Source organism: Balaenoptera ricei, chromosome 11 (assembly GCF_028023285.1).
Source record: "Balaenoptera ricei isolate mBalRic1 chromosome 11, mBalRic1.hap2, whole genome shotgun sequence".
In the NCBI taxonomy this organism is placed as follows: domain Eukaryota; kingdom Metazoa; phylum Chordata; class Mammalia; order Artiodactyla; family Balaenopteridae; genus Balaenoptera; species Balaenoptera ricei.
The window spans coordinates 32,959,623-32,969,739 of NC_082649.1; the positions used below are offsets into that span (position 1 = coordinate 32,959,623).

The 10,117-nt window shown below is 52.1% G+C and overlaps 1 protein-coding gene across 2 annotated transcripts; it reads right to left on the reverse strand.

Annotated features, from left to right (window-relative positions):
* Nucleotides 1-458: 458 nt before the first annotated feature.
* CNPY3 (canopy FGF signaling regulator 3) lies at nucleotides 459-8,630 on the reverse strand. 2 transcript variants are annotated; one of them, XM_059938669.1, is made up of 6 exons: nucleotides 8,333-8,630; nucleotides 4,409-4,532; nucleotides 3,499-3,595; nucleotides 1,660-1,782; nucleotides 1,307-1,424; nucleotides 459-730 (listed from the first exon to the last, which is right to left on the reverse strand). In XM_059938669.1, exons 1-6 carry the CDS (start codon nucleotides 8,505-8,507, stop codon nucleotides 546-548), a joined length of 822 nt encoding a protein of 273 aa, XP_059794652.1. In that variant the 5' UTR covers nucleotides 8,508-8,630; the 3' UTR covers nucleotides 459-545. The 2 variants fall into 2 exon arrangements, with proteins under 2 accessions (XP_059794652.1, XP_059794651.1); XM_059938668.1 differs by having other exon boundaries at nucleotides 675-984; nucleotides 8,333-8,620.
* Nucleotides 8,631-10,117: the final 1,487 nt, after the last annotated feature.

Consider the following 10,117-nt stretch of genomic DNA (forward strand, 5'->3'; position numbering starts at 1 on the left):
CGGGTTCGGGGAGACCAAGAGCAGCTGAGGGGCAGCACCGGAGCACTGTGCCTGGCCCCACCGCATACCCAAGGCCCACCCCTCGCCCCAGCCCCCCCGGGGCCCTCCCTGCACTTGCTTTCCCCACAGTCAGCAGGTTCGGCCTCAGTGATGGAAGGATGGGAACAGCCTCCCATCCTCAGCCCCCAAGGCTGGCAGGTGAAGGGCAGGGAAGAGCCACAGGGGGCTCCAGGCCCCTCTGAGGGGCTGAAAAGGACTCAGAAATCCAAACGAAAAAGGCCGAAAGGTTTTTACTCTGTGAGCCCTGGGGAGGGCCAGGCAGAGTACAAGGTGTCCACAGGAGGGGTGGGTACAGAGAGGAGGAGCGGGTACAGAGAGGAGGAGCTGTGGCCTCAGTCTTGCTTCCCGGTGTCAGTGCCGGAGGAGCGAGGGGGTGCGGGGCTCTGGAGCCCCAGTCCCGGGGCCCAGCTCGACACCTGCCTGCCCGAGTTCACACCGGAGTCCTTGGGCAGTCCTGAGAGTGCAGAGCCCGCCTGAAGTCTGGGTCAGGAGAGGAACGCTGGGCAGAGGGAAAAGGCCGGCCTGGGCTGCCCGCAGCTGATCTGAGTTCTTCCAGGGCTGGAGTCTGTCTGCGGCAGGAAGAGGCACAGCCCAAGCAGGCACAGCTGAAGCCCGGTGCCGCTCTGTCTGCCAGAGCTGGGGCCCAGATCCTTCAGCTCCCAGGTCAGGGCTGTGGGTCAGCAGGAGCGCTGGGTTAGGCTCAGAGCTCCTCGGGGGGGCCGCGGGTGAGGGGGGAAGCCTTCTGGATGCCCTCGTCCTCCTCGGGGCTGGGGTCTCCCTCGAGGCCACCCAGCTCCTTCCTCTGTTTGCTGCCACTGCTGCCGCCACCCGAGGCCTTGGCCCTGCCGCTCTTCTTCTTGGATTTCTTCCCCCCCAGGGCGGCTGTGTCCCCCTTCTTGCCAGACCACCGCTCTGCCAGGCAGCCTGGGGCAAGGAGAGACACGGTCAACAGACTGCTTTGCTGGGTGAGGAGCACTGGCTGCGGAGCCACGGGGGGCGGCGACTGGAATGGGTCCCAGCTCTGCCTCGCTGTGGCCCCAGGCCCGTCCTGGGGCATCTGAGGCATCTGAACGGTTACTCTGCACCGGGCGCGTCAGGCCTTGACCCCACCCTGTCCCATCCAGCTCCCTGAGGAAAGATGCTACGATGCCCCCATTTCTTATTTCTTTTCCGTCCTCCCCCTACCCACCTCCCCTGAGGGGGAGGCAAACAACACAATCGAGGGCTGACGTGCCCTCAGACTCACTGGTATCCTTGCCCTTCAGCACGTGATTGGCGCAGAGGAACTGAGTCAGGTCCTCTTCCTGGTGGTTCCTGTACCAGTCCTCGATCACCTCCTCAAACTCCTCCACCAGCACGTCGCACTGTTAACCACAACGCCTCGTGTTGGCAAAGCCCAGCGCTGACTTCTCCCAGAGGAGCCCCGCCGAGCCCCGCCGCCCACCAGGCTGGTGGCTGATTCCCGAGGAGGCTGAAGCCAGAGGGGTGAAACGACTTGACCACGGTCCCCCTGGCTCCTCGTGGCCTTCCTCGGCCGAGGCCCCGCCCCCACCCAGCTCTGTGGGGCACAGCCGCCTCTGAGGGCCGAGGGGCCCGTACCTGCTTCTTGAGGTCAGCCACCTCTGCAGAGGTCTCGTTCCACAGCTCGTAGGGGATGTCCATCACCACCTTGACCCCTTTGTGCACCAGGTTGTGTAGCGTCTCAAAGGTCTCCGACATGCCCTGGAAGAGGCGACCGGACATGAGAGGCAGAGACCCTTCCTCTCCCTGCCCCCTCCTCTCCCGGTGGAGCTGGAGGCCCAAGGACCCAGCTGGAAGTCAAGACCCCCTATAGCTTCTCACATTTGTCCTCACCTTCCCCTCCCCTCTTTGAGGCCTGCATCCCACAACCCCTCCACACACACGCCCTGTCCTGCCTCCCCACACTCCTTTCCAAAAGGTCTGCTGGGGCTTCCCTGGTGGCGCAGTGGTTGGGAATCTGCCTGCCAATGCAGGGGACATGGGTTCGAGTCCTGGTCTGGGAAGATCCCACATGCCGCGGAGCAACTAAGCCCATGTGCCACAACTACTGAGCCTGCGCTCTAGAGCCTGTGCTCTGCAACAAGAGAAGCCACCGCAATGAGAAGCCGCAACGAAGAGTAGCCCCCGCTCACTGCAACTAAAGAAAGCCCGTGCGCATCAACGAAGACCCAACACAGACAAAAATAAATAAATTTATAAAAAAACCCAAAAAACAAAAAAGTCTGCTGTTGCCCTCAGGCCCTTTGGACAAATACTCCTTTTCCAGGAAGTAAGTTGGTCTTGGCTCTTTCCCCTCACTGTGGCCTCCCCCATATCCAGGCCCACTCCCTGCTTCGGGTTCTTCCTATGGCTTGTGTCTTTCCTTGAGGGGAAGAGGCACAGGCGAAGCAGGGAGGACTCTTGGTTGCGTAAAAAATATTCTTCTCCATGGAGACAACACATTGTCTATTTCTCCTCTATCTTTCCAGAGATCATGCACGCGACTAGAAGCAAATATACACACAAATATATCCTCTCTTCCACCCCCACTTTTTACACAAGCAGCAGTATGTATCATACACACCATTCGGCACCTTGCCTTTTTTACTTAATAATATACTTTGGAGATGATTTTAGTTCAGTTCATAAAAAGCTATCTCATTCTTCGTTTTACACTTTGCAAAATGGTCTACTGAATGGCCACACTGATTTTTTGCTATGGAAAATAATGTTAAACATTTTTACATTAAACATGGATTTATTACCAAGCACAACATTAACACAAATTATAAAGATAAAACCTAAGACTTCTGTGGTTTGATACTATTCCTCTAGGTTTCCCAGGGGTTTCTGATGGATCTCCTTTGTTATAAGGGTACTTAGGTGGAGAAATGTGGGAGACAACTCTCCTACCAAACATGGAAGATGCAGAGACAAAGAAATATGGGCCTTGTTGCAAGAAAGCTCATTCTCCAGGGAGAGAAGCATTCGTGTACGCAGCAAGTACAATAAATGTCACAAAGGCACCATGATGGAGGTCCAGGTAGGGGCCCTGTGGGCCCAGAGGAGGGACGTGGCAGTCACCGCCCCCCAAGAGTCTTCTGACATCTCCTCTAAACCCTCACAATTCGGCACAGCCTGAGTTCTCCCTGCGCAAGTGCTTAGGCCTCCGAGGGGGCTGCCACCCGGGAGCGTTTCTGTCTGGGGCTGAGGCAGGACCCCAGTGGGCAGGCCCAGACCATCAGGGATGTGCCCACTGCCACTGAAAAGTCAGGCCACTCAGGAGGGGAGGGGTGCCAACAGCAACGGATGAAGAACGGGGAAAGACCGAGGAGGGATGCTCCCAGGGCACGATCTTCCAGTGGCACCCAGACCAGCAGACACACTTAAACATGCAGCCCAGCCCCGGTGGGGATGAAGGGCCAGCACAAACCCAACCTTGGCAAATCGGTTGCTGCCGGTCCTCTCCTTGTGTAGGCTGTAGTCCAGGAGCCGCTTGCAAATGGTCTCAGTGACTTCGATTAACCGTAAGTCCCTGCCGAGACAGCAGCACGAGAGGGCCTGAGTTCCCCTCCTCACCCCCGTGGATTAGTGGTCCGTCCCTCCAGCCCTGCTACCCCAACACCTGCACATCTCACCAACGGGAAGGCAGAGCTGGAAGGAAGATAGGTCATCTGGGGGGCTCTGAAATGCTGGAACACAGACCAGAGAGACACAATTTTAACAGCTCTACGGGAAGGAAGTTTTGTTTTGTTTTGTTTTTTTAATAAAGCTAAGTGATTCAGTAGATTTTTAAAAAATAAAGCAAAATGTATTAAAGTTTGATGTTAAGATATCACTTCATTTTGAAAGGATGATCATAGTTGATGGAAGTGTTTTTTGGTTTGTTTTTAATATTTATACCTGGCAAAATTAAAAGTTGGTAATTTTTTTTTTTCTTAGGCCACGCTGCAAGGCTGGCGGGATCTTGGTTCCCTGACCAGGGACTGAACCTGGGCCATGGCAGTAAAAGCGCCCAGTCCTAACCACTGGACCGCCAGGGAATTCCCCAGTAACCCTATATTTAAAAAAATTAATCCATAAAATCCAAGAGCCTGGGAATCACTGATAAGGTCCAACAGTCTTGCTTTTACAGATGAGGAATGTGAAGCCCAGAGGCATTCAGGGATTTATGAAGGCCACACAATTAGTTGGGGATAGAACCAGTGGGCAAACTTAGGTCTCAGTTAGAGCTGCCTCCCTTTGGTGGGTCTGCCTAGCCAGAAGGGAGAAGGGAACTTCAAGCTGCTGATGCCTCGAGGAACAAAGCAGACCAGGCCAGTGCCCCACTCCCTACCACTTCACTTACGACTTGGTGTATTTGACTCCTGAGGTCTTCCGGTCCAGGATGCCATAGCCCATGTCAATCACCTCCTTGGTCTTGCCAGTTTCCTCAAAGGCTGACTTCAGCTCCACTGCGACGTATTTACACACTGGGGGAAGGAGACACAGCACAAACTACTGAGTGCATCTGAGCCTTTGACAGGAGCTGGCTTCCAGCAAAACAGACCCAAGTGGACGCCTCTCCCGGACTGGGTTGAGTCAATGCTTGGGGCAGAGAAAGGAGTTAGCACCAGACCACCAAATGGAGCTCAGCAGGTGAAAGTGGGCTCCAAGATCCACTGCCCCCTGTCCACTCTTGGCCCTTATTCCTACTGGCTTCACTTCTCCCAGCTCCCTCCTGCTCCCCACCCCCACAATCATTTATTTTACTTTAAAAATTTTCAAACATATAGAAAAGAGTACAATGAATAACTACATATGTTCCATTCACGGTCAACAGTTGTTAGTAAAAACAAACAAACAAAAAAACAGTCGTTAGTGATTTATCACACTCGCTCCCCAATATATAATATAAAGCAATGTGATAATAATAGATATCAACAATATACACATTGTTTTTGCTAAGCCATTTTGAAAGTAAGTAGACTTACTTCACTCCTAAACAAGTCATCATGCATCTCTTGAGAACAAGGACCTTCTCCTACTTAACCATAAAAATCACCATACTCGGAAGATTAACAACAATTCCAATATCATCTAATACTCAGTCCATATTCAAATTTCCCCAGTTGTTCCCCAAATGTCTTTTTTAAATTTTTTATTTATTAAAAATTTTTTCAATTTTATTTATTTATTTTTGGCTGTGTTGGGTCTTCTTTGCTGCGCGTGGGCTTTCTCTAGTTGCGGTGAGCAGGGGCTACTCTTTGTTGCGGTGCGCGGGCTTCTCATTGCGGCGGCTTCTCTTGTTGCAGAGCACGGGCTCTAGGCTCACGGGCTTCAGTAGTTGTGGCATGCGGGCTCAGTAGTTGTGGCTCGCAGGCTCTAGAGCACAGGCTCAGTAGTTGCAGTGCACAGGTTTAGCTGCTCCACGGCATGCGGGACCTTCCTGGACCAGGGCTCAAACCCGTGTCCCCTGCATTGGCAGGCAGATTCTTAACCACTGCACCACCAGGGAAGCCCCCCAAAATGTCTTTCATGGCTGTTTTATTTCTTGATTTCATATGTTGTTCCAACACCAGCTCTCTATTCCTACCAAGTTAATTTGCTCCATTCCCCCCACAGGCCTGTTTCTACTGTTTTTGTTCATTTATTTTCTCATTTCCTCTTACGCTTCCTCGAACAGTTATTAAGCAACTCCTGTGTGTCAGGCACTGCCTGGGGATACACAGACGGAAACAAGGTCCCTCCCTTCCAGATACTCAGTCTAATGGAGCAGAGAGAAGTGTAAACAAATAATTACCATTGCATAAGGAGTGATACCACTGAAAGTGAGCAGTGCCTGGGGCTTCAGGAAAGTGCATGATGCCCCCCTTCAGGGGTTGTCTGTCCATTCTCTTAACCTCACCTTAAAAACCTCCTCCCCCAGGAAGCCCTTCTGGATGAATCCCACCTGCTCTTGATTTCATTCTGAGAGTCTGCAGGATCCATGCTCTCACTAAGGGCCTCCGTCATCTCATGTGTCTCTCTGATTCGACTACAAGGGCATTCAAAAGGAGGATCATGTACTGGATATTTTTCTTTATTCCTCTAGTCTTGGACTTTGTATGTGTTGGATACTTGATAAATATTGCTCAGAGAGACTGTGCTGGTGCTCGAGCAGCTTCTGATGTCTCCGAGTGGAACATGGTCTGCAGGTTAAATGCCATCAGCGTTGTTATAACACCAACAGCAGAGTTGGGTAGAAAACCAACTTACTACTGAAACAAATAAATCCCCTGCAGGCTTGTTTGGTGAAATTTTATAACATATGCATTAATAGATGGCTTGGAGAACTTGGAACACATGAAAATTCCAAAATGTAAGCCAGTGACCTCAGAGTCTGCAATGAATTGAGGGTGTCTCTCCTCCCTGGCTCTCCATCCAGGACCATCTGGGCTCCCTCCCCTCTTCTGTCCTGTACTCTGTGCAAGTTCATCATTTTTCTGGCTCCTGTGCCCCCCTCTTCCACACCCTCAACATGCAGTATGCCAGGCCCCGGAGGTTGGAACCCATCAACTCATCTCTCTTGTACCCATCAACCACAACCTTGGTTCCCAACTCTTCCAAACCTTGCCTCTTCAAGACCCCCTCTGGGGGTTCCACCCAGAGCCAGACTTGGAGGAGACTGATGGCACAGACCCCAGATCCTCATGGACATCCACCCACTTTTTTCTGGGCAGGTTCTCCTTCCTCTGTGCCAAGGCCTCTTCCACTCAGGCTACTGAGCCAGGAGGCAGGATTTGTTGGCCAGATAGTCAGCATTTAATACCAAAGATGTCACAGTGATAAGTAAAAGTAAATATACATGATTAAGAGGAGTCTAAGGGTTGGAGTTTACCAAGCCATCCTATGACTGAAAATCCCTTTAAAATTATTTTTATTAATTACCTACAAAATCAGGTTGGACTAGAATGATCTAAAGATCTTTGCCAGCTCTGTGCTATTGAGTCTAAGGAAAAGAAATGTGAGCTTCTTAGGCTATGAGAATAATAAGAGAAACAGTAAGGGCTCTTTGGTATTAGAATAAGATAGGAAATGAGAAGGGGAACTGAAACCCCCAAAAGATGTTGGCTATGACTAAAAGAAGAGTGAAAGGAAGGCATCAAAACCCTCTGACTGTCTATTCAAGGCAGTGAGGGAGAAAGTAGAGGCTAGAATCCATATTGGGAGGCAGACCAATGAGGTCAGCTCATCTCTGAAGCATCTCACCTTTAATCTCTCAAACAAAAAGATTATGCCTTCCAAACTACCCCCACTTCCCAGTGCTTGGGGAACCTCTGGCCGACTGTACGCTTTGTATTAGGATGCAACAGATTTATAGCCACCTTTCGTGGGGGGCTGGGGTTAGGGAGGGAAGAAGGAAGGAGTGGGTGTAAAGGCCTGAGGAGGAAACTGAGAAATGGAGGGGAGGAAAAAAAAGGTAGGCCCTTCCCAGTCCTGAATCGCTGGTTTGTGTGCTGGTGCTCTTTTCTCTCTTTCCCACTCCCTCTCCTTCTCTCTCTCTCAAGTGCCACACCTCCACCTTGGGAGGCCTTTGGGATTCACTCTTTTCTCATATTCCTAAAATCTTCCTCCCTCACGAAGTTCCCCCAGGCTCTCTTCTCCTAAAGTGACCCCTTCGGCCTCAGACCCTCCTCCCCCCTCCACACACACCCACAGCGCCCCCTCCCCCCTTCACTCATACTTATTCCAAATATAACTACTGGGTGCCTACTAGGCACTGTGTGAATAGCTATCTGAGTCAAGGTCGCTGCCCTCAAGGAGCTCACAGCTAGTGGGGGAGACAGCCAATGACACAAAGTAGGTTGCGGTGAGGGCACAAGGGGAGCGTCTCAAGCTCTTCTTCCCCCAAGACCAGTCATATGGATCTTTTCAGTTCCTCAAACTTGTCCTTTGCTTGTAGACCTCTGCATCTGTGGCTTCACTTCTCTTCACCCAGCTAACTCCTAATCAATCAGGGCTTCCTGGACGAAGCCCTTCCCCCCATCTCTGGGCTAGATTTAGATGCTCCTCAACCAGCCCCCAAAGTTCTGTGCCTCCCCTATCACGGCATCTACTACCCCGATTATAAGCGCTTGTTTTCACCGATTTCTGAGCTCCAAGTGCACCGAGACCTGAACTCTCGCCCGCCTCTGTGTCCCCAAAGTCCAGCACAGGGCCAGGCACATAGCAGGTTCAGGGAGTGGAGACCCGCTGGAGAGCCCAGGACCTTCGATCCCCCGACGCTTCTCCGCAAGCCCCGCCCCCTCACCTTCGCATTTGCTGGGCAGTCGAACCCAGTCGGTGTCCTCTGCTCGGGCCTGCCTCGGGCCCAGCTCCGGTGCCGCCAGGAGAAGCAGCAGCAGCAATAGCAAGGGGAGAAGCAAAAGACAGCGGGGCCTGGGCCCGGGCCGGGGCCGGGACGCGGGCTCAGGTAACAGCTCCATGGCCCAGCCGGACCCGACCCGAGCGGACCCGGCTGCGCTTCCTCCGGCTGCGCGAGCTAGGCAGCTTCCCGGAGCCGCTTCCGGGACTGCACACGTGCCTCGGCGTAACCAGGGCAACGGGGAGCCCCCTCCCGCCTGCTCCCGCTTCAGGCCGCCTCGTCCGGCCCCCAGAGCCGACGGAGGCCCGCGGACTAGGCAGCCAATGGGCTTTTCGGGGTTTGCTTCTAGCTAAAGGGAGGACGATCTTTTTTCGGCCTCGGCCAATGAGAGAGCGGATGGTGCCCTCAGTGACCTATGGCAACATCTTTTCCCATCCCATAACGGAGGCTCTGGGAGGGGCTGGAGGACCAGGGCTAGGGGAGAGGAAGCAGCGCCCTGGTCCTGAAAGGTATGGGAAAGACAGTCTTCACTGCCTTCTCCGTCTCCTTGCACGTCGCTTCTCCCCTGGGGTCATTATGAAGTTAGTACTTACTGAGCACCAGTGTTAAAATTTTATTATTATTATTGCTGCTGTTGTTATTGTTCTAATCGCCAGTCACTCTAGTAGGCGCTGTGGATGAGACCTGGACGATTCAAAGAGTCCCCAGCCTTCAAGCAGCTTTCTTAGGGCCCAGGAACCCTAGATTTGTCCCAGTGAGAACTAGAACAAATCATTTCCTCTCTGAGCCTCAATTTTTATCTGTATGATGACAAAGTGATCCTCCTAGCTGCTGTTCAAGACTTGCCTGTTCCTGCGACGCTCAAACGGGTTAATAGAATTAAACTTATTGAGCAGATTGTAAAAAGTTCATGCAATAATTTTCTTTTTAGTGTGTAATCTGGCTCCCTTTTCTGGCCTATTGTTTATTTCTTTGGATTCTGAGCTCCCACAAGGCAGGGACTTGGCTAATGAATGATTGATTTCCCTTCTACCTCCCCAGCAACAGGGCGCCTAGCACAAGGAGTTGCTCAGTGAAACCCCCTTGTGCTGTGTCATCAAGAGGAGGACTCTCTGGGTCTTTGGGGCTGCTTCAGGCTGCTCCTGAGCTCAGTGTCCTATGGACACGCACAGACCACGGCTGCTTCTCTGGGAGGTTGTCTGAAAATTCCATTTTTGTCCATAAATCCGTGTTTCCCAGTGCCTCATGTTTCCTTCCTAGAGGTTGGATATTTATGCTATTTTATAAAGACTTTAAAGGACTGATGCTCAGTCCATTGACTTGTCATTTCCTGATCTTAGTTTCTTTTCTTTTTTTTAAATTTATTTATTTTATTTATTTATTTTTGGCTGCGTGTGGGCTTTCTCTAGTTGTGGCGAGTGGGGGCTACTCTTTGTTGTGGTGCTCGGGCTTCTCATTGCGCTGGCTTCTCTTGTTGCGGAGCACAGGCTCTCGGCACGCGGGCTTCAGTAGTTGTGGCTCGCGGGCTCTAGAGCACAGGCTCAGTAGTTGTGGCGCACGGGCTTAGTTGCTTCCAGGCATGTGGGATCTTCCCGGACCAGGGCTCAAACCCGTGTCCCCTGCATTGGCAGGCGGATTCTTAACCACTGTGCCACCAGGGAAGCCCCTGATCTTAGTTTCTTGCTCAAAACAGTTGTGTGGGTGACAAGGCACTTTGGATAGGCAGGAGCT

Coding starts and splice junctions, on each gene's coding strand:
- CNPY3 (XM_059938668.1), bottom strand. CDS start 8,507: ATGGAGCTGTTACCTGAGCCCGCGTCCCGGCCCCGGCCCGGGCCCAGG. Junction 4,533..8,332: donor ACTGCCCAGCAAATGCGAAG/GTGAGGGGGCGG, acceptor TCCTTCCCCCAG/TGTGTAAATACGTCGCAGTG. Junction 1,425..1,659: donor TGGCTGACCTCAAGAAGCAG/GTACGGGCCCCT, acceptor TGTGGTTAACAG/TGCGACGTGCTGGTGGAGGA.